Source organism: Lissotriton helveticus, chromosome 2_1 (assembly GCF_964261635.1).
Source record: "Lissotriton helveticus chromosome 2_1, aLisHel1.1, whole genome shotgun sequence".
In the NCBI taxonomy this organism is placed as follows: Eukaryota; Metazoa; Chordata; class Amphibia; order Caudata; family Salamandridae; genus Lissotriton; species Lissotriton helveticus.
In genome coordinates, this window is record NC_136059.1 from 1625199883 (window position 1) to 1625224130 (window position 24248).

Here is a 24248-nt window from a genome sequence, read left to right on the forward strand (position 1 = left end):
TGACGTGGGTCCCGTGCTCACTACGCCACTGGAGTCAAGCAATCCTGGCTGATGACGGCTGATAGCCATTAACCATTCTTAGAATGCTTGATTTCGGTCCAGGGAAGACATGGCTTGGCAGTTCGGGCTGGACTGTTCCCATGAGGCACAGGGTCAAATCCACATCTATTGTCACTCTGTAGCCATTACTTGTCTCAAGTACTGTTTTAGGTCGAGCCTGGGCAGCGGATGCGCTGCTCGGGGAGGCATACTGTATTCAGGTATGCACTTGAAGCTCCGCCCACCCCCCTCCCATATTTTTCATTGGCTTGTGTCATTGTTCTATGGACACTGTGGCTTTTCATTGGACGATAGGCTTAGTAGTCCCTCCTAAGTAACTTTGTGTTCCATTTTGTAAACTCCCATGGCGACACACCCTGTTAAGTATCTTGTTGCTCGGCAGGCTTTAATGACAGCCTCCGAGCACTATTTTCTGAAATAGCTTTGTCCTGCCAGTAGTAGCAGCTCTGCACTCCTCCACAAGCATAATGGCTACTGCACTTTTATTTTCATATTTGTTGGCTCAAAGCGGTTGCATGACTTACTTTTTATTTTAATTATTTTTTATTTTATTTTTTACATGGCAGCAACCGCGCTTTAAATTTTAACATCTGAAGCTAAAGCACATATGCCGCAATCGCGGGAACCGCATTGTAGCTTAAGATGTTCATAGCGAAAGCACAGGTGTCGCCATACTAACAAAAGAAAGTAAATAGGCAATAAAAAACGTGCATCCGCAATTTTCTATTTGCTTACTTTTTTTTACAATGTCGGCCCCCGCTCTTTCGCTTAGAACATCTAAAACTAAAGCGGGGGTGCCGTGATTGTTTAAAAAGTAAAGCAATAGAGAAAAGTTTTTTTCTATGCTTTACTTTTGAAGCTATCATGACACCCGCACTTTACCTTAAAATGTGTAGAGATAAATCGCGGGTGCCGCAAAGGTCTCGCATTTGCGAGAGTTTAAGCTATTGACATTGTAAATGACAATGCAGTTTATTTATGTGTTTACAAAACTTGCAAGCGGCAGGTTTTGTAAACACATAAATAAAAGGCATGTCATTTACAATAGCAGTAGCTAAAACTCCAGCAAATGTTAGACCTTTTGCATTGCAGAAGCTTGTTTAGGTTGAGCCTGCAAGCAGCGCGGGTGCACATTTGACTAAGATGGTGGCAATGGGTGCATGCTGCATGGTGCCAAAACAGGAGAATCTATATTGTTTTGGTCCAAATAGTGGATCATGTTCTAGATCAATTGATTACTTTTTTTTGTCCTAACTGGAAATTATGCGTTCCGTAAGCCACTGTACATTGCTGTTGTATTTTTTGTTTTAAATACAAAGAAAATGTTATGGTTCTATTGTTTGCATTATTTTTTACATCAATCTTTAGTTTTTCTGTGGATTTGCTGTTGCTACAGCATCCGCTATCTATAGCAGGAATCTATAAAAGGCTTCGAGTGTTTGCCCCACTGGGCCCTGGCATGTTGCCCATTTTAATGTCTTTTTACCAATTTTAATGAAGCCCTAGCTTTCGATTATTAGCTGGCATCCTTTGCAGGGATTCTGAATACAATTCAAAAGCATGTACTGGGTTCTGGACATGATGATCTACACAAACTTCAGCTACATGGTAATGCGTAAAGTATAGGCTTGCATTACATGAAGCATGTTGATATCTTTTGTTATGGATAAAGCCTTATTTTTGCTTAAAGTGCATCCATGCAAATTATTTATGCAGGCCATCTTCTCCCTCACCTAAGCTGTTGTAGTATTTTTGTGTAGGGCAGCTACCAACTCATCCAAGAGGACTAGATAGGATTCGTTAAGACATATCTCCATTACAGCTAAAACCTGCACCTGCTGCTGATATTTGAGTGGCTTCTTAATGACGGACATCTTCTACACATCATACCCTGCATTAATAAGCCTCGCTCCTTAAATTTGTGTAAAATATCATATTCGGCCCCTGTGGAAGATAACCGAAGGAATCAAATGGTGGAATGGGAGCCAAAGAACTATCTCATCTTTTACGTCTTTTGGAACTGAGTCTATTGAAGACACCTAGAGGTCACAGATTACCAGACGTAAGCCACAAGGCATCTTTTTTCTATCTCATATCCAATTACCATTTAGCAGTGCAACTAAAATATTTATTTTCCTGGTGATCAGGCCATTAAAGTATCTGAGACAATATGCATGCCTTCACAGCCTGGCTGGATTAGCTTCTCACCAACAGCATGTAAGGCATGCTAATCTGAACAAGTCCAAAATGCTTCTTGTTTAGACAGTGTGCAGCTTGTTGGCCTCTTGCTAATAAGGTGCTCCAGTCCCTGCCTCTGCAGTCTATAGTCATGCACAGCTACACCATCAGCCTATGTTTTGTAACTACAGAGACTCCAGATACTTTCTTAATATCAGCTTAAAATGTGCTTTTTTTTCTAACCATAGTGTCCCACCCTGCAGTAAATATGCTATAAAAGCTCACCTGTAGAAGTTTAAAATGTAGTTAGAATTCCGTATTTACAAATTACAAACGTAGACATATGTTTATAGAGGTACTCTAATGCTAACAAACTGTGTGACTAATTCTTTCTAGGTGTCTATGAGATGGTCAGCTTTCAGATGAAGCCTGGTGGACCTGCACTTTGGGGCGATGCTTTTAAAGCAGCCATTTTTGCCCATGTCCGTACTGGTTATACAAAACTAATTGGTGTGTTCCATACTGAATATGGATTACTCAACAAAGGTAAGTAGAAAGTTACATTTTGCTAACAATGATTATCATGGCATTAGGTCTTATTGCCTGGATGTATTTTGTTGTTCATTTTTAGCTGGCATATTGTCTGAACCACACACTTAGCCATTTGACTGTATTATTGTTCCATTTGAAAAATGTGTGTGTGTACACGTGTATGTACTCTGTTGACAAATCACCTTACAAATTAAGTATCACAAATTGGTCCTTAAGTTTACCCACATTAGGCATCCTCTTTGGTCCAGCCATTATATGTAATATTACCTCTTGAATGTTCCCCTATACCATAAGGAAACAAAAAAGCTTGTAGCCAGCTGTGAGATACTGGGGTGACTATTCATTCATGGGCGAACTCAGAGACTCAAGCTGTTAATTTCTCATTTTCCATCTTTTGTCTATTTTACTACTTCCTACAGAAATCACATGTTCTATAACTTTCATTATTCTTAACACTTCCAGGTTTTTGATCCTATTTAAGTTTAGTTTACAATGTTTCATCTCTGTTCATCTTTCTCTTTAAAGCAAAAGACCTGTATGAACTTGTTGTCCTGTTTTGACTGGGATATGAAAGTAGGTATGTTCAGCTGAAAATAATTCTCACTTTTGGTAGCAGTGATGAGATGTATTAAAGGGTAGTATTTAAACATTTGTTTACTTTATAATTTGTTGATGAATAAGAGGTCCAAACAAAGCCACATATTATCTTGTATTGGGGTATCTTTCATAGATTCACATGCCTGATTCATTCCCCTTCGTCGTAGTGGGTGCCCCACCATACATATAACAAAGTGGTAGATAGTAAGTAGTACATTCCATAGGCTATCATGATGGTAACCATGTATTCAATAGACTATTAGCCTCCTGTTACAAAAAGGACCAAACTCAAAACACAACCAATCAGCAGCTAGCACCCTCTAGAACCTTCCTAAGAGAGGCTGAATCCCTCAGATTTTCACCGCACTTCGTGTGTAAGGGAGTCTCCCTGAGCTCTGCTCAGTTCTTCAGCTTTTTTCAGATACGTTTATTTCTTAAACCTTTATGAAGAATGTCTAATAAAAAAGGATTATTTAGAGCTTGTAAATCCTGTGGAAAGAAAAGAGTGCATGTGGATGATGCCCACAAAGATTGCATTTATGTCGCACTTTCTCAACCAAAACCTTGAGAGATAGAGAAGGAAGACTTTTATTGTGGCTTAAAAAGAAGCAGAGTGCTTAATCTGATGTGGATAGCGACACGTACTCCAAGTCTCACAAGAGGTCCAGGTCGCCTGAGGGTCAACCTGAAGAGAGAAAGAAACATTCAAAAGTCTTTCATCTGACCAAGGAATCTCTTAAGCAGGAGAAACAGCATAAGGTCTCCTCAGAGATTGGATCTCCTCAGTCTTCAGGAACATCAGAAAGAAAACCAGAGTCGTCAAGCTATTCCAGAAGTAAAGTCAGCCAAAAATCTTCATTGGCGTCAAGTTCACAGTTGACTCCTATTACTTCTTCAACGACGACTACAGTGACTCTATCGTCGTTGAGACCGTCGACGGCGAGAACTACATCTACGGCGACTATCAAGGGTTCCATTCCATCAACGTTGCCTCTATCCGCACCACAGGCGAAGAGCTCATCATCGATGAGACCGGCGACAAAAACCTTGTCGTCGGCAAAGACCACGACGACTACACCATCGTCGTCGACGACGACGACATCGTCGATGACAACACCATTGTCGAGGACGACACCATCGTCGGCGATCCCTGTATCGTCAACGACATCTGTTTTGTCTACGGCAATCCCGCCGACTACCGCAATACCACCGTCTATGACTGTATTACCGTCAACGCCTCCGTTGACGATAAAAATTTCACCGCAGATGATAGCACCGACAACAAAAATTTCAGTTTTGTATGCAGGTCCTTCAAATCCATTACTGCAATCTGCACAGATGGAATTTAAGACTCCAAAGATTTCACCGCTATCTCTCCGCCATCTTTTAGATGTGGAGGATTCTGATGAAGATGAAGGCCAATTTGGAACGGCACATAGCCCTTCTGAGCTCAACGTCAAATACCAAGAAGAGGACGATGACTATGAGGATGAAGAACAGTATTATCAGCACTATCCGGCCCCTCATGCTCAGTATCAACAGTACAAATACATTGAGCAGCCTTGGCAAAAACCTGCTCAATTTCCTCCTACACTAATACTGGACCTACAAAATATGTGAGCAGATTATAAAAGGAGGTTTCCTCCTCAAGAGGACAATGTTACAGTGCCCCCACCTCTGCCGGTAGCTCCTCAAACACCGCTACCACCACCTCCTGCCACACCTGGGTTAACACCAGGTTCCATAATTCCTCTGCTTACCAGGGAGGATCCTACCACCTCTGAAGAAGAACTTGAGGAAGGAGAAATTCATGATCCTCCTCTGCCCACCGACGAATGGGATGATTACATAGCACCAACACCATCCCCACCACCTCATCGTCCTTCAGACTCGCCTCCAGAGGATATTGGAGGTTTCCACAATATTATGGACAGAGCCATTAACGGATTCCACTTGCCCACAATTGTACGACAGTCAAACTGTTTTCTGTACAATTTTAAAGAGCAATAGAGAAAGACAGTCAGGTCAATACCTATAATTATCACATTTGGCAAGAGGGGGTCAAAGTGATGAAGACGCCAGCCTCGGTGGTTCCTGTGCTACTGAGACTTGACAAAAATATAGAGCTCTAGAGGACTCTCCTGCGTGTCTCACGGGTCACCCAAGCCTGACTCTGTGATCTCACAAGCAGCCCAGATACGATCGAAGAATCCATCTACTCCCATCAGATCTCCACCGGACAAAGATGGTCGACATCTTGATGCCATTGGAAAAAGAAGACCTTATCCCGGAAGAGAACAAAGAAGAGTTCATTAAGATCTTTGCGGAAGGCGAAAGAGCAGTGTCAGAAATAATATACATTGCAATGGACATTGCCACTACCAGCTTCTGGCAGTAAGCAGGTGCTGCCATTCTAAGGCACCAGGGATGGCTAAGACCTACAAGTTTCCACCCAGAAGTGCAGTCCAAACTTTTGGATATGGCCTACAATGGCGATAGCTATTTGGCAGTCACATTGATGAGGTGCTTACCGCAATAAAAAAAGATACAGATACTGCCAAAGCGCTAGGTGCCCTTCAGTACCTCAAGGTGCCCTTTCGGGGAGCTTGAGGCCGGGGTTTCTCAGGATACAGGGGAAATTACCAGTATTCCCAGACTTACCAGTCCTACCAGCCACAATATTGCCAAGGATACCAGCAGCATTCCTACCGACAACAGCTGGTTTCTCTAGACCAGGCTACAGAGGAAAACCGGGATCTCAAGCCTGCGACTCCGGTCGCAAGCAGTGATTGAGACAGGGTACCACTTGCTTTTCCTTTTCCCCCAACCAGTGCGAAATTCTCCAAGCATATCCACCAGTGGCGCAACATCACGCCAGACAAGTGGGTCCTAGATCTCATCTCTTATGGCCACACTTTGGAATTTACTCAAATACCTCCCAATACCCCTCCCAGGGGATCGCACCCCCTCGTCTTCACTTACTCACAAAGGATGCAAGGTTCATGCTTCAGAAAGGAGCAATAGAAAAAGGTCCCTTTTCCTCCGGGAAGAAAAGGTTTCTACTCCGCTTCTTTCTCATTCGCATAAAATCAGGGGAGTGGAGGTCTATCTTGGACCCTAGGGAATTAAACGAATTCTTGAAAGGTCAAACATTCAGGATGGTCATGCTTTCAGACATCCTACGATGCCTCAACAGCGGCGACTTCAGGACTTCATTGGATCTCGAAGATGCATAGTTTCATGTCCCTATTCCAAAAAAGCACAGAAAGTTCCTAAGGTTCACAGTGGCTGGTACCCACTATCAATTCTGAGTCCTTCCATTTGGCCTCTAATCAGCTCCACAGACTTTCACGAAATGTTTTGCTCTGGTGTCAGCAGCCTTGCGGAGCAAAGGTCATCAGGTATTTCCGTACCTAGACGATTGGTTGCTGAAGGCACCATCTGCTTGTCTAGTGGAAGTTGCAACAGAGGATTGTCTACCCCTGTTTTGCAACTTTGTTCTCTCAATAAATTACCAAAAATCTTCAGTCCTTCCAAACCAGATAATGACATTTCTGGGTGCCAGATGGAACACCATTCAGAACAAAGCCTTCCTCTCCCAGGAAAGACAACAACGGTTGCAAGCATTAGCACTCAAACTGTATTAGCACTCAAACTGTCCAGAAAAACAGTGCTTTTCTGTAAGAGTGTACAAGTCTCTCCTGGGAATGCTCTCTTCGCCAATAGATCTTGTGCCGCTGGCTCGCTTACATATGAGGCCTCTTCAAGAGGAACTACAATGCCAATGGATCCAAACCACAGGTTCTTTCGATGACGTGATAATTATCACTCCATGGATGAAAGATGCTTTCCAGTGTGGGCTCAGAAATCACATCTGTCCCAGGGACTATCTTTTCTCCCGGTTATTCCAGACTACATAGTAACATCAGATGCCTCTATCGAAGGCTGGGGAGGACACTTACACGACCTGCAGGTTCAAGGGAAGTGGTCCTTGGCTCAACGCCAAATGCACATAAACAGGTTGGAATTGAAAGCCATTTTTCTCTCCCTCCAGGCTTTCCTTCCTCGAATACAGGGATGATCAGTGTTGATCCGCATGGGCAACACCAAGAGCATGTTCTATATCAACAATCAGGGAGGCACAAAATCCCTATCTCTGTCACAGGACGCCCAACAGTTATGGAACTGGCTGACGCTCCACCAAATTTCCCTAACAGCGGAGCATGTTCCAGGCCTCTGGAATACCTTAGCGGATGCTTTGACCAGAACGAACGAAAGCTGTCACGAGTGGGAGCTGGAACAGGAGCAACTGGACAGAATATTTGCAGTCTGGGGAAAACCAGCACTGGACCTGTTTGCAACCCAGTTCAACTCCAAATGCGGATTCTTCGCAAGTAGCATACCTCTCCCAAACTCACGGGGGAATGCTCTTTTAATGCGCTGTCGCATTCTGCTGATAGTCCCCAGGTGACCCAGACAGCACTGGTACACGGACTTCTCCTATTGTCAGAAGCTCAACCCATCCGCCTGTTGACAATACCAACGCTGTTGACCAAGAACAAATGCCAAGTATGTCACCCGGAGACAGCTACTCTTCAACTTCATGCATGGCTCCTGAATTCTTTGAATTTAAAAATCTGAACATTGCACAAGAATGCAAAGACATCATTTGTAAGTCACAATTCAATCAGTTCTTTCCCTATCCCTTTTTGTGATCACCATATAAAGAAATGTTAGGTAAATATACACTGAATTACCTTCAGAATTCAAGTAGAAAGGGAAAGTAGATCACAGTCCAGAGACTTCAGAAACATAAAAGTACACAATTTCTGAAAATATCAAGCCTGCTGCAAAATGCATTTACAGTGTACTTAATGGAATGGTGACCTGAACAACAGATGGCAATTTTAATTTCTTATAACTCAGGTGAAGAAACATCGTCCGGGAAAACTGGCATTGCCTTCAGTTTGGAAATCATCAAGTACAAAAATGTCTAGAAACCAATAACATTTTTATGGAATTTTCATTTTTTATATCTTACCACATGCATTTCGTGTACTACATATTTCTACTACAAACAAGTTTTGTATGCAAACACTGTCTTCTATTGGATAATGTTATTATGATTTTGTTTTGCAGTTCATGTACTTTGGTGGAATGAAAATCCAGACAGTCGTGCTTCTGGTAGACACTATGCCCACGAAGATGCTAGGGTTGTAGCAGCAGGTAAGTAACAATACTTAATTTGAACCATGTATGTTCTGATTTGAAATTGTTGTTTTTTAAACCATTTCTGCATCTAACACTGCAATGCAGTAGATGTTAAAGTATTTAAACAATTAATTGTTCCTATTTGCATTCTCAGCTGGAGGTCTCTCTGGCTCTTTAAAAGAGACAGGGACCAAATTCAGAAAACTAACTTAAGACAACATCCTAAACTTACTACCATTTTGGTATTCACAGAAGGCACTTACTCATTTCGGTATTCACAGAAGTTAGGAGTCCTAACTTTAGGACTCCTAAATGCCTTCTATGAACACTGAAAGTCTTAAAATTAGGATTTTTCTCAGTTTAGGAGTGGTAAAGTTGGGAGTCCTAACTTTAGGACTCCTAAATGCCTTCTTTGAATACCGAAAGTCTTAAAATTAGGATTTTTCTCAGTTTAGGAGTAGTAACGTTAGGAGTCCTAACTTTTCTACTCCTAAACTAAGGAAAACCCTAATTTTAAGACTTTCGGTATTCACAGAAGGCATTTAGGATTCCTAAAGTTACGAGTCCTAACTTTACTACTACTAAACTGAGAAAACCCCTAATTTTAAGACTTTCGGTATTCACAGAAGGCATTTAGGAGTCGTAAAGTTTAGGAGTCCTAACTTTACGACTACTAAACTGAGTAAAATCCTAATTTTAAGACTTTCGGTATTCACAGAAGGTATTTAGGAGTCCTAAAGTTAGGAGTCCTAACTTCTGTGAATACCGAAATGAGTAAGTGCCTTCTGTGAATAACAAAATGAGTAAGTGCCTTCTGTGAATACCACAATGGTAGTAAGTTTAGGATTTTGTCTCAAGTTAGTTCTGTGAATCAGGCCCGTAGAGTTTGCTAATGAACATGACTGTTCACTTCAAATGCATTGAAGCTACTTTGACAAATATGTGGCCTTAAAGTTAGCTCCTTCTCAAATGCTCATGGGTGTCAAGCCTCATCTCAAATCGTATGTGTGTTCTTCCTGATTAGTGAGAAATTACAGTGTTCTTTTCCCACTCAGAATTCATTAATGTGGTCATCTGAGGCTCAGATTTCTTCTGTCTGCTGGGAATCTAGTGTTCCATAACAGGGCTCGAAATATCAACACGCATTTGCAATGCAATAGGTCTTGCATTTGCGAGATTTTGAGCTATTGGCATTGTAAATGGCAATGCTTATTAATTATGTTTAAAAACCTAAAAGCGGTGCATAAACTCGCACTTTCTACTTATGGTCCTTACTTACGAGAAGCAAAGCTGGCAGTAACTGCGCCTCTTTTACTGCCAGCATTGCTTCTTGTAAGCAAGGACTAGTAGGAAATGTGCATGTTTACGCACCGCTTGCAGGTTTTCAAAACATATAAATAAAAGGCACTGTTATTTACAATACTAATAGCTCAAACGCTAGCAAATGTGAGACCTATTGCATTGCAAATGCTTGTTTAGTGGAAGCGCACAACTTCTTCCCAATCCGCACATGTACTTTTGTTACCAACATGCGGGCGGAGCCAAAGCCCCTCTCTAGTGATGCTCACCTAATCGTCTGGTGACCGCTGCACTGTCCATCCAGACCATAATAAACTGGTCATTCTGAGCTTGTGCCTTCAGCTGAGCTGAGCTGCACACCACAGGCCTCTCAGAGACCTTTGAGGGCCAGAGTCCATTATTGGGGGCTGGCCCTCTCGGGGTTCACTCCTGGCAGTTTCAGGGCACTGGACATGCTTACCAGCAACCCCCCCCCGTATTGGACACTATTTCTAGCAGGTCACAGGCTGGCAGTGGCTTGAATGGGAAGTTCATGGCCTGGGGGTTGGGGAGGAGGGGGGGGCAGTACTGGAGGACGGCGCAGCTGGGGTGGTAACACTCTACAATGCAGGGCTTGAATGAATGCGTGAATAAGGTATATCGACAAAGAAAGGGTGGCTGAATGTTCCGCGCCTGTATTACACACCGTTTATAGGGTGGTGCGCATCGCCTACGACATGTTTGCTGGACACATCTTGTGTCGTGAGCAGCAGTGCACTATGGGTAGGTCGGCAGTCTCATGAGCTGCCCCCCCCACTCTGTGGGCCCTGCTGTTCATGTCATGAATGCCACACCAGTACCTCCCCATCTCCTGTCCCTACAGATGGAGGGTGTCTCTCCTGGTGATCCCCGCTGTGACCTCCCTGTGACCCAGATGTTAGCCTGTGCTTCAGGCAACCAAACTATCCCTCCCTCCCTCACAGAGGCTCCTGAAGGAGCTGCTGAACAGTTGATGTCTAAATCGAGGGTTTAGCTTCACGGGGAAGAGTTTTATGAAGGCCTGGACTGGCCATAGCGGGCACCCGGCAATCCCCCGGTGCGCCGCATGGGTGGGGCCCGGTTTTGGGCCCCTTGGGTTTTTTTTTGTTACGGGCCGTTTTTGCAGCATAGCTGCAAAATCTGCCCTGTACCAAAATCGGCCAAAAACCGGCCCCGGCAAAGAGCTCAGCGGCACCTCCAACTCCCACGAGTGGGCATGGAGGGGTGGGCCGGCCGAACACTTTGCCAGGGCTGGTTGTGGTACCTAGTCTGGCCCTTGTTTTATGCCTTCTCAGTCCCCATGGTAGGAGGAGCAGCCCTCATGACTGGGTGTAAAATTTAAACAGCAGTCGGTGAGCAGCGTGAGAACTACGGCGGTGCTTCTGTATCCGATAACACATGAACGAAATAACCTGCAGAAAATCCTGGCACATTTTAAAAGACCTTTCACAAAAGATTCTAATTTCAACTTTCTCTCAGTCCATCTGGAGAAAAGTGCAAATAAGCATATTCTGGGGAAAATGGGTTTCTCATACTTATGCTTTTTCTACCTAAGCGCGCTATGGTGAGCCCAGGCGGTCCATATTTTACAGTAAGTGACAAAAAGACCACTGTTAAACACTCTGCAAACCAATAAATACATAAATAACATACTCACGTTCTTGTTTCCACTTATTCTCGTTCACTTGCACTCTTTTCCTCTTTCTCTCTCCCTCACACACACTCTCCTCTACTCTTTCCCTTTCCCTCCATTTCTTTGCCCAATTTTACGCTTCTTCTTTTCCATTTCGCTTTCTGTCTCTTACTTTCTCTTTTCACTCCCTTCTATTCCACACACACTTCCTCTTCCTCCTACTCTCACCCATTTTTTTCATACCTCCTAACCTCCCCCCTTTCACTCTCCTTCCTCCTCCGCTTTTCCCTCTTCCTCTCATGATCCTTCCTACACTTTCTCTCACTCTACGCCCCGTTCTAATCCCAGATCCTTTTATTAGGGCTCGCTGCGAAAAACGCACGAAAGCGCGCTCTCGCAGAGAGCACTATAGCTGTCGGCTCAGCCGACGAGTGGGAATGTGGATACAAGACCTGGCCGCGCGCAGCGTTTTCCCATAGGATTACGTTGGGCGCGTGCGCTTTTGCCGGGTAGTGACGCGCGCCTCGTGAACAGTTCACCTGACTGACATTGGAATACAGGGGGAGTCTGCAGAGGGGCGTGCGGCGCTGATAAACAGGCTGGCTGCTAACTGCAGACTTTACTGTGTCATTCCATCGTAGCCCCTTCTCTCTCTCCCTCATTCATTTTCTCTTTATGTGCATCTCTCTCATACACATGAAGTCCGTCTTTCTTTATCCCCAATACAAATTGTACATCCACGTTAAAGTATTCCAATTTAGAAAAACAAACACTTCAACACAATTGCTATGTGTAGCTGAGCATCCAACTATTAGTTCTTTCTTCTTTTGTTAATCTGCTCAGCACAAATGTATGGATCTGTAATCTGTTTTCACGTCGTGCAAACGCCACTACAGGGCATTCTTCGACAAGGGCGTGAACTCGAAAGCTCACTCACAGAGTACGAGGGAGTGGAGCAGAATTCTAATTGCGTGTGCGTGATGAGCTGGCCACTGGCCAGGGAGTGGGCCGGAGCGCACCAGAGTAGGACGCGGCGCGTGCCTGGAAGAGATGCTGTAGGACGCCACACGACTGTACAAACAGCCAGTTACGTGTATGTGATTGGCAGATTTCCAGTGCACGTTTTTGTGCCGCATCAGACTGCTTATTAATGCATCTTTATACAGTTGATGTGCGCGCTCTCGAACTAGAGTTCCACTGCCCAAATACACTTAGGGGATTATTTACAAGCCCCTTGCGCCGCCGGTGCGTCGCTGTTTCCCATATTAAAAGTGAGGCACCGAAGACGCAAGGGGTTTGTAAATAAGCCCCTTGGGGTTTAAGAACAATAAGACAAATTAGCACAATCATTGGAAAGTTAGGATTTGTCCAGATAATCAAAAGTTAGAAGTTGGTCAACCAATGAGAATTCTTGTTTTATTTCAGTACGTTATGCATTTACTAAAAGTACTGCAAGTGGAAGAAATGCACGGAACTGTTACAAAATTGCATTTGCATTTGACCTATTGGTATTTTAAATGACAATGCCTTTCAACATTGCAAGTTTTTTAAAGACATAAATTAAAGGCATTGTCATTTACAATGCCAATAGCTCAAATCTCGCAAATGCGAGACCTATTGCATTGCAAATGCTTGTATGTTTAATCTCCTGCCTCCTCCGGCTTGTCTTTAACTGTCCCAATTCCCTCCGGATGCCAGCAAAGCAAGGGTGTAAATGACAGGCCGGGTATGATGCCCCCAGTCTCCCGTTCTTCGGACAGTTCTGGATCATTAATTGTACCCTTATTAATGTCTACCGGAAAGGGCACGGTTTCTACAAGGAGCCCGAAAATCTCTTTAAATGTTTTCATCTTACTGGTTACGCTGTTAGATAAATAATGCAAGGACTCTGGAAAAAAGGGACGCTATTTCCGTGGTGCCTTCACTGCGTCATTATTTTTTATGCTGCCAGCAGCCGGTGAATAATTTCGCAGATATCATTTACAATACGTGCAATCAGCAAAGCTGGTCTATTAAAAAATGATTACCTCTAGGGCTACTCATCGATTGTGTCTGGAAGTGAAACACGTAGGACTTATCATGCTATTTTTAGCAGCAGTGGGAGAGAGCACGAGCCAAGACAGAGCTGCATGCAATTATCAGAAGCGGCTGTTGACAAACACGCACACAGGCTGACAGAGGCCTGCCCCCCCATAAATCCCACTGCCTGCTGCCCAAAACACGGGGCCGTTGCAGAGCACAAGCGATGGCTGTGCGGGGTCTCTCTGACATTATCACGCCCAGGTGTCAAGAGTGGTACACACAGAGCTGAACCCCCCCGCCCCCGTGCAGGTTTGGGAAAGGCACATCGACCATCCTCTCTGCCTCCTTTTCATGTCGCTCTGCCTTCCTTAAATAGGGGGTTCAGAGGCTGTGCAGCATGCTGGGGTGGAGGGGTATAGGGGGTGGGGGGCAGCAGCTTTGGACGCGCACTGATGGATATGTACACAGGGCATTAATGGGTGTATTCATTAATGACCCGGTGGCCTGAGGATGCACTGCCTGCTTCTCTCTTATGGCGACTGAAAACAGCACCTCAACCTTATGAGGTTTCTAGGAGGGCGTAGCTAAAATATCGGTTTGTGGTGCTCCTTGCAATGCCCCCCCCGCCCCCACACACCCCTCACAAACACACTCCTCGCACATTAAACCTTTGATATACACAGAAAGCGTAGTGGAAATGACATTCAGTTCAGACTCCAAACTGGATTAGCTTTGAGCTTTACCACCTCTGGTAGCTTTGTGAACTTGACCCCACCCCTCTCTCCCTCGCCAGTCACTCCTTTTCTCCTAAGACTTGACACCTCAAATGACGTAACATAGCGCACTTTTCACTACTGTCTCCTGTACCCAGCAGTCTCTTGCCGTTCTTCGCTCTGTCCCTCGGGTGGTTTTTGTGTCCACCATCCATGGGTGACCCGGAATCGTGGATTTGCCAGAACAGTCCCAATTGTTCATCAACTGCCCGAGCAAAGGTCAGTAAATGACGAACATGTCCCGATTTTCAGAGACGGTTGAGGGAACCCAAGGGGAGGCAGGGGTTCATGCGTTCCAGAGCTAGTTAGCAGCTAGTAGGAGGAAGCAATTTAGGAAACCTGCCCAGCCCCATTTCAGGGCCTCGGCGTCTAGCAAGGACAGACAGCAAGGACAGAGTCCCTCCTCGGCGGGGCCCCTCTGACGCCTGGCACGCCAGCCCTTTCCCAGGCAGGAGCCTGTCCGCGCCCTGGCTTGGGCTCTGTATAGTATGCTCCGAAGGAGGTGGGGGGCTCAAGTGAGGAGAGGCTGCCCGTGCACAACATGGAGTTTGCCGGGATCCCCCTGTCCTCCTCGTGACCCCGTGTGCCTCTGTGCTCGGTGCCTGCTTCACAGCTGTGGTGAAGAATGTTCTTGTTAAATAAACAAGCAGATAAGAAATGTCTTTACCACAGTCGTAAAGCATGCCACGGTGTTCAGAGGGGCTGTCCGAAAAAACGGACAGGGTGGCACCCAAAAACCCTCCTTTCCATTGGGAAGCCAACGTTTATCATAAACGCTGACACTACCCAATGGAAAGGAGGGGTGGGGCTTACAGTCCCTTTCAGAAATCTTGTATTTACAAGATCTCTCGGAGAAGCAGGGCAGCTTTGCTGCCATGCCCAGCCGAGACCTAAAAACGTGTTACTAGACCTGCAGGTCTAGTAACCTAAAACATCTACTCTACCTAACGGTAATGCACTTGACCTCTGTGAGTAAATGTGACAAGTTAACAGGATTTAAAGGGATTTCTATTGCTCATTCACTTTGTGAGCAATAAAGATGCCTTTAAACCTTGCTATCGTGTCACATTTGCTCTGCTTTCAGAGACAGCAGACAAAAGTCAGTTTGTCTTCCTACTCGCCAGAAAGGACGAGTAGGACCTAAAATTAGCTTGTTCTTATTAAATCTGGCTCGCACATGTGAGCAGGCGAGTGGATTTTTCGAGCCCTGCATAACCCCAGTCCTTAATACTTTCTTTGCTTGTGTCTGTGCCTCTACTTTCCCATTGGTTTTACTGCTGGTCAGCAGCAGGTTTCACTTGTTTCTTTACTACTCTGCCGGACGCATCTCTCCTTTTTCTAGAGGAATCTTAACACCTGATGAATTCTGCACAAACCATACCTTTTTTCTGAGACAACCAATTGACTTAACTGACATTTTCCAGCACTACTGTTCTTTCAGAGGACTACTTGACATATGACTGATTCCCCTCTGTCCCTTCATAACCAATTGACCCCAACCCCACTGTTGTACTGTTTGAGCTTAGACCATCAAATAATGGTTGCTTCAAAGGCACATGTCTTCTCACGAATTTCAGTTTTCCTCATAGACCATTCTATCTATGTACACTTGGCCTAGTACATGATATTGTGGCAAAGATTTCCAGAATAACTGATATTTCTCTCTCAGGGGATCTCCAATGATAATCATAAACAATGAATAGTCCCACCCTTGCACGGGGACCCTGAAGTAGTTCCTTTAAAGTCAAATTTGCCTAGGCAAAGTTAGACAACGCCAGAAGGAGCAGGAGATTCTCCGGCAGGCGCGTCACGGACGACACCGATATCGCCTGTGCCTTTAGCGAATTTTATGCCGATCTATATGCTGGGAACCCTCCAGGGGCCTCAGTCGGAGAGGCTTTTCTAGATTTCGTTTCACTTCCAGCTCTCACGAGGTATCAGGCAGGTCACCTGGACCACAATGTTCGACTGGAGGAGGTTATTGCTGCCATCTCTCGCTTGAAGTTGGTGAAGACGCCGGGGCCGGATGGCTTCCCTGCAAGCATTTATAAGATGTTCTGTGCACAGGTGGCCCCCCTTCTTACGAATCTTTTTAATTCCTATTCGGAACCGGGGTTGATCTCAGGGGACCTCCTAGAGGCTACTATCGCGGTCATTCCTAAACCAGGGAAGGATTGTTCGCAATGTGGGGCGTATCGTCCGATTTCCCTCCTTAAGTTGATCTTAAAATATATATGGGAATTCTAGATGCCCGTCTTGCACCTCATATGGGCGACTTAATCGACCCGGATCAGGCAGGCTTTATCCCGGAGCACCAAACCTCGGACAATACCAAGAGGGCCTTGCATCTGGTGGAAAAAGCTAAGCGTACACAGGGGGAATTCATGATGCTTGCCATCGACGCCGAGAAAGCGTTCGATCTTGTTCATTGGCCCTATTTGGAAAGAGTTTTGGAGAAGGCGGGGTTGGGGGGAAAAGTTCCGTACTTATGTTTTGAACTGCTACAAATTTCCAACTGCAGCGGTCCAAGTTAACGGTTGCACATCCCCTCGGTTCGCTATCGAACGGGGCACGAGGCAGGGGTGCCCACTGTCGCCTCTGCTTTTCGCCCTTTACATGGAGCCGCTGGCGCAGAGGCTGAGGCTTAACCAGAGGGTGTGGGGAATCAAGTTCGGAGGCTACATTCATACCATCAGCCTTTATGCAGACGACATCCTGCTTACGTTGTCCATTCCACGAGAGTCACTACCCGTATGCCTCGTAGACCTGCATTCTTTTGCCCAGGCGGCCGGCTTTAAGGTCAATATGAGGAAGTCCATAGCACTTGACCTGTCGATGTTACTCTGTGAGGATTCCCGCAGAGGGAGATCCAAAAGGAGAAGATATGTTGAAAAACAACGTTCTTGTATGACATCAAGAAGAGGTACAGCACCTACTTGCTCAGGAGCTGATCCATCATCAAAAACACATATGACGTGGAGGAAGAGAGCAACATCTATGTTGAGACACCATATGACGTTCGTAACTTTGATGTAGAGACATAGGGCCCCATTAGTACGAAGTCCACCCGCCATACCCCCGGGAAACAGGACCGCCCGCTGAGGGTGTGGCGGTCTCGCACTCCCAATTAGGATGCGCCCGCCACACTGGCGGGTGCATGGCGCATTTGCGAGATGGCGGTGGGCTGAAAGCACCGCCCGCCGCAATGCCACAAAGGCAGGTTGTGCGTTTTCAATGCACACCGTGACAGGCACTGCGCGGTGCCTGCCACGTTGTTGATGTGCACCCCCCCGGGTCCCTGGTGGCCCGCAGGCAGACTCCGCATGCCTTTCCAAGGCATTGTCGCCACGGAAAGACATGTCCCTGGCCACATTGTAATATTGCTGTCGGTGTCTAACAGACACCGCCACCATATTAAACCCTTTTCCGCCCGGTTGACTTGTCATATGGCGGGGGGTCTTTGCTGCAAGGACGGCGGGCGGATCGCCCCCGCGGGCCGGTGGTCTGGGGCGATCCGCCCGCCATCCTAATGGGGGCCACAGTTTGATGTTGAGACATCATATAACTTCTCTGACCATGACAACAGAGTAGCTTTCACGGATGAAAGCTTGCTGTAGTCCTAGTTTTTTGCCTCGAGCTGGGCCTTCAAGGCAACACTTTTTACAATTCAAAATTATTACTTTTCAACTCTTCCTAAATATACTTGGGGAAATGTATAACTTTCCCCTAAAATATTCCAGGACTGGAGTTAGAATAGTAAGTAAACCTGGAATATTTGTGTTAAAGTTGCTCATTCCCAAAATATTCTAGGACTGGTGTTAGACAGTAAATTCAACCTTCCAGATTCCGCTACACCCACTTCTGCCCTGAGGGCGCAATTCGGGGTAAGAAACATGAACGAGCAAAGTGCACAGGCTTCCATCAGAGCCTGACTCGGAAGTACTCATGAGCCTATTCTCCATCCACACCTATATCCACAGTGACTATTCCGGATTCACCAACATCTCTCCTCAGGCTCAGAATCCATTCCTCCTCCACACTCCTCTCCTCCGACTCCTTCTACGCCTCCTCCTCCTCAACCAGCAATTCCAGTGGTATTTCCACTGCCAATGCTGCCAGCCACTCCTTCTCGGCCACCAGTCTCCTGTACCAGTGGCACCTACACCAAGACACCCTAGATCTTGTTCCCATCACACCAGGCCTCACCCATATGTCTAGGTCAAGATCTAGATGCCACTGTTTTCATCGTCCAAGATATCACAAAGGCTCATGCTCAAGATGGGAAAGATATTCTACATCCAGATCTAGATCCTCATGGTCTCATCATACCATATCTTCTTCAGGACTATTTTCTCAAACTTTAACAGATCTTCCCCCAGCAAGAATATCTCCTGGGGATTATATCAGTACCTTCTAGGAGGTACTTATTATGAGTGCTAATAAATTAAATATTGATTTACCGACTTCGACTACTGCATTCACGTCAGTTATTTTTGAGACATTTCTGTAAACATCTGCAGTTTGACTTCTACTACCTTTGGTTCCATGTCTCTTAGAACCAGCTATGGAACGTTTTGTGACAATCGCTGCTATAAAGGCTGCCCTACTGCTCCTATAAAGCCACCAGACCAGGATCCAGATTTTCTTCACTCGGTTCCTTTTCTAGACTCCATCATTGTCTCAGATGCTCAGAAACAACATGCTACAACTCCATCCTCTACTGTGTCCTGTGACAAGGAAAGTAAAAAATTGGATTCCATGGGCAGAAAAGTCTGCAGGATATCTGGGTTTTCTATGAAAGCTGCTAGCGCAACTGCTCTCCTATGGAGTTATGACAGGTTGCTGTGGAACTCCATTCAACAATTCTTGAAATATCTACCTAGAGATGAGCATCAGGACTTCCAAGAAATTATCAATGAAGGCATGATGGTGTCAAACCAGGTCATTATTGCTGCAGTGGATTCCTCTACTCTAGCAGCACATGGCTACTATCATGGTCTAGCACTTCGGCGCTCTTCTTGGCTGAGACTCACAGACTTGAAACCTGAAGTCCAACACTATTTGTCTCTCATGCTGACGATGAGAAGTTTTGAATGAAATCAAAGCTCAGCACTCTGAAAGCTGTCAGTTTCGAGTAAAGGCGGGAATATATGAGACACTCCTATTGGTCCTTTTATCTCCAGTATGTACAACAGAGGGTTCAAACCCCTCATTTTCTTCAAGGGCAGGAACAATCATCTCAACAGCCACACAGACATCAGCAACAGCGCTGTTAGTCAAGAAGCAGAGGAGTTTAGCATTCATCTACCCAAACCACTAGACCAACTGCTGGCTAACAATGAGTTGTCTCTTCCCCCCATCGCTATTATCCACTTTGGTTGGGGGGGGGCAGGGGGGGGGGGGAAAGAGTATAACATCCTATCTACAAAAGTGGTGAAAAATAAACTACCAACAAATGCGTTCTGAATATTGTAGAACAAATATGCTCTCTCAGATTCAAGTATCCTCCACCATCCATTCCAGTGAAGAAACCATCCCTCTTCCATGGGGAAACCTGCAACAAGAAGTTTCCATCCTCTTCCAGAAACACACACATGGTGGTAAAGGTCCCCTCCCACCTGAGAGGTATGGGAATTTAGTCTTGTTAATTTGTAGTGAAAAAGAAAGGACTGAAAAAGTACAGACCCATTTTAGACCAAAAGCAAGCAAACAAGTGTATTTGGAAACTGAAGTTCTGAATGGTGGCTCTTCATAAAATGTTCAATAGATCTCTAAGATGCCTATTTTCGCATCCCAGTAGCCAAGAAACAGAGAGAATTCTTGAAGTTCACTGTAGGAAAGGACAATTACCAATACAAGGTTCTTTTGGTGATTAAGATATTTCTGTCCAAACAAGCAACACGGAATTTATCATTTAGCTATCATGACTCTCAATCAGCTTGGTCTGCATTTAAATTACAACAAATCAATTTTGATACTGGTTCAATTCCTCCACTACCTGGGTGTAGACAGAAAACACTTAAATGTGTTTCCATAGGAGGAGCGTCGATTATCTATCCTTCAGAAATGTCACAATCTGCAGACAATAGTCCCTCCAATGACGAGACAAGTTTCCTCTCTCCTGGGACCGATATTGTCATGCATTTTTCTGTCCCGAATGCATGTCTTTACATGTGGCTTCTCCAACAATACCTAGAGGACCAATGGGATCAACTGTCAGGACGATAGGAGGACAGGGTGATACTGGCCACTCACGCAAAACACATAGCTGCCAAGGTTTCAGATTGCTATGTGTGACATTTTCATAATTTCAGTGCAATTATGAGTGACATTTCAACAACTATGAGTGACACCTTCTTGCGAGCAAAATCAAGTAATAAAGACGAAGGAAGCATATAAATATCAGAAATTACACCCATCTGAGGAATGAAAAACTCTAATAAGATCTTGAAACTGCTGTAAAGCACTAGAAATGGAAGGGCACTTAGGTGTGAATGTGCGAGGCTCGCTGCTTCTAAGCACCTCATGCCCATGACCCCCAGGACCTCCAGTCTCGTCCTCCCTCAGTTCTGGGGTGCTCCATTCGCCCTACTATGCCTCTCACATTCCTCCGGTGACACCCAGACTGCAGGTACAGAGAGCACGTGCAACCTCGCACTACAGGTGTAAATGTGTGAGTCGCTCTGCTTCTAAGCACCTAACACCATTTATCCACGTCCCCTCCAGCCCTCCCTGAGTTCTGAGGTGCTCCCTCTGCCCTACTATGCCTCTCACAACTCTAAGGGGTCACCCAGGCTGCTGACACACATGTAGGGCCATAATACATGTGTGAATGTGCTAGTTGGTCTGCTTCTTAAGCACACCACTGCCACCCAGAACCTCCAGCCCTCCCTGAGTTCTGAGGCGCTCTCTCCGCCCTACTGTGCCTCTCACACTCATAAGGGGACATCCAGGCTGCAGGTACAGAAAGCATATGACAGATGAGCTGCCTAAATTTAAAATTAAGAGTCAACAGCTGACTCGTGGATGCTGCTGCAGACAGGCACGGACATTGACTGGGCAGCAAATAGCACTAAGCAGATGAGGTACACAGCCAGCAGCATTATTTCATAAACTACCCATCGATTCAGTGACACCAAAAATAATTATAACCCCGCCTCCACATCCACCCATTGCACAGATCACAGCACATCACATCTTTCACAGAGGCCTACACACCACTGGCCAGTCACCGGCACAGCCCAATTAAAACGAGTTAGTACATGACACTGCGGGCTCGCTCTATTCTAGGACTCTTGAAAAGTACAGTGTAACTAACTGCAGCCAGACAGATTACTATTAGAATGTACTAAGCGATGGGCACCGAATGAGACTAGTGTAAATGCTCAGCTGAATTTCTGTGCTCCTGTTCTTAGTGATGGTTTGAGCGTGGGATTACGTGGGGACACAGTGGCAAGGACTGCAGTGCTAAGAAGTTTGAAACAGACCCCCGGGCATGGCAGGAGAAGAGCCCGAGTGGGAGCCTTACCGTAGTGCCTGAGGGACCTGCATATTTTGTGCTCACAGTGAACCATGGTTGCCGGCACAAAGGTCAGGCCCTGAGTCTTCTCAAGGCACAAGAGGTGGGAGGGGCAAGCCGCTGCGAGTACACGAGCGAGAGAGAAACGTAAGGGCAGGGATGCAGCCTGACTGGCGTCGGGGACTCTGCAGCACTGGTGCCAGGCTCAGGCCGTGATCCACTCCGCCCCCCCCCCCCTCCCTGCACCAATCATTTAATTTTAAACGGCGGCTGGCCTTATTTCAGGCTGACTGTCCCTGGTTTGAGTTCTATTGGGTCTGGCACCGGCTGCTGCACCAATCTTACAGTTCAGCGAGTGTCGCGGAAGAATCCCACGATGTCCGATCACTCCACTGTACTCTTCCTCAGCCGGGCATGGTAAAATCGCATTCACAGCTTGTGGCGGCCATCATAAACCCCACAGCATGGGGGCCCCTACGAGCAGACAGCAGTGCTGAGAAAGCCAAGTGCGGATCCATCTGCAAACCAATGAGCCCACGCAGTACTCGTGCAGCGCCAGATGGCAGCAGAACGTGAAGTTCCACGCGGCACCACTGTGTAATTTTATCCGTTGGGCCCAGCCCTGGAGTCATGCTGTCTGACTCACAGCTGCGCAGCGCCATGGAATCACCACCTCATGAATAAGATAGATACATTATAGCATTAAATGACGATGAGCCTGCCAGCGGCTCCTTGGCTCAGCTGGAAGCCCCCAAGCCTGGGGAAAGAGCGCGTACATGCCACAGGCTGTGCGCTGTCACCCACCAAACATGCAATTCCTTCCACTTCACAGTGTCAGCTAGCCTATGCAGATATGCGTGACCATGAATTTCAGTGCGGTGATGTGGAGCACCACACTGAAATGCGTTACTCTAAGACCTGATGCGTGATACTTGGCAGGGCTGAAAACAATCACTCCAGTGGTAATGCCACTCAGGAAATCTACTAAAAAGAATGAATTTCAGTCAAGATGTACCAACCCAAACCATAGTGACGGATGCCTCCCTAACAGGTTGGGGTGCTGACTTGGACCATCCACAGATACAAGGCATGTGGTCTCAGAAGGAACGGTCTTAACACATCAACTTTCTGGAGTCGAGGGCCGTACCTCTAGCCCTTAAAGCTTTTCTCCCGTCATTCAGGACTATCTTTCTTCTTGTTCAGATGGACAATTCATCAACCATGCATTATCTGAACAATCTGGGAGGAACGAGATTCAGACCTCTGTTCCTGGAAGAACAAACAATCTGGAATTGGCTAATATCGAGTAAACTCAGGATTACAGCGATCCACCTACTGGGAATCCAGTACGTTCAAGCAGACACTCTCGGCAGAATCAGTCAAGTAAATAGCAAATGGATATTAAATAACTCTGTATATGTAACAATTCCTAGGCAATTAAGATACAAACAAGGGGACTAATATATGTGGAGGGGAAGATCACTAATACAAAAAATTATTATTAAAATCATATAATTTTTAATAGGCAACATCAAATAGTACACTCAGATAAAAGATACATCACAATAAAAACTACACATAAATGTTCACAATAAAGCTAAATAAAGAAAAAGCAGTAACCAATAAAACATAAAACGAGAGTGGCAAGAGAATGTTTCTCGACGCGCGTTTCGGCGTAGAACAACGCCTTCCTCAGGAGCCACACAAAATTCTGTAAACATATAACAAAGGCAGAAAAATTCCAATTAAAATATAGTTGTATATAATAAAATTACAGTTGTAAATAAATCCTCCACAATATATATTAATCCCTGATAGAGCAGTTAATAAAGTTAGAATCAAAGAGCGATTATTAAGAAAACAGATATACCATCAAAAAAACTTCATTTTGTAATGCATGACCACTTAGGGCAAACTGTCATATAATGTTGTAAATATGACATAAGTTTCCTATAGGCAACAAATTGCTACATCTGTGCATGTGAATACATGTATAAAGATTCAAATTCATAAGGTTTATAATAATTTGTTACATATAGTAACATAAGGAATCAGAAATATAATTATCATGATTAATATTTCATAGCACCCTATAGGCAAGACATTACTACATCTGTGCATGTGAATACATGTATGAAGATTCAGTTTCATAAGGTTTATAATAATTTGTTACATATAGTGACATAAGGAATCAGAAATATAATTGTCATGATTAATATTTCATTGCACCCTATAGGCAAGACAACGTTCATGAACACAAAAACTGATGTTACAAAACATATAAAAGTCATAGTCCATCAGGTAGTAACACAGAAGATTAAGCATGAAATTCCTACAGATGACATTTCATAGGGTCTACGTATAAGCGAACTTATTCATGAGAAGG

At 45.2% G+C, this 24248-nt stretch overlaps 1 protein-coding gene across 1 annotated transcript in view; it reads left to right on the top strand.

Moving 5' to 3' along the window:
* LOC144818807 (protein NipSnap homolog 3A-like) overlaps positions 1–24248 on the top strand; it is a 199392-nt gene that overhangs the window by 169939 nt on the left and 5205 nt on the right. The window contains exons 4-5 of the mRNA XM_078676577.1: positions 2635–2784; positions 8527–8613. Of these exons, the coding sequence (XP_078532703.1) occupies positions 2635–2784; positions 8527–8613 (237 nt within the window). The remainder of the gene's footprint in view (positions 1–2634; positions 2785–8526; positions 8614–24248) is intronic.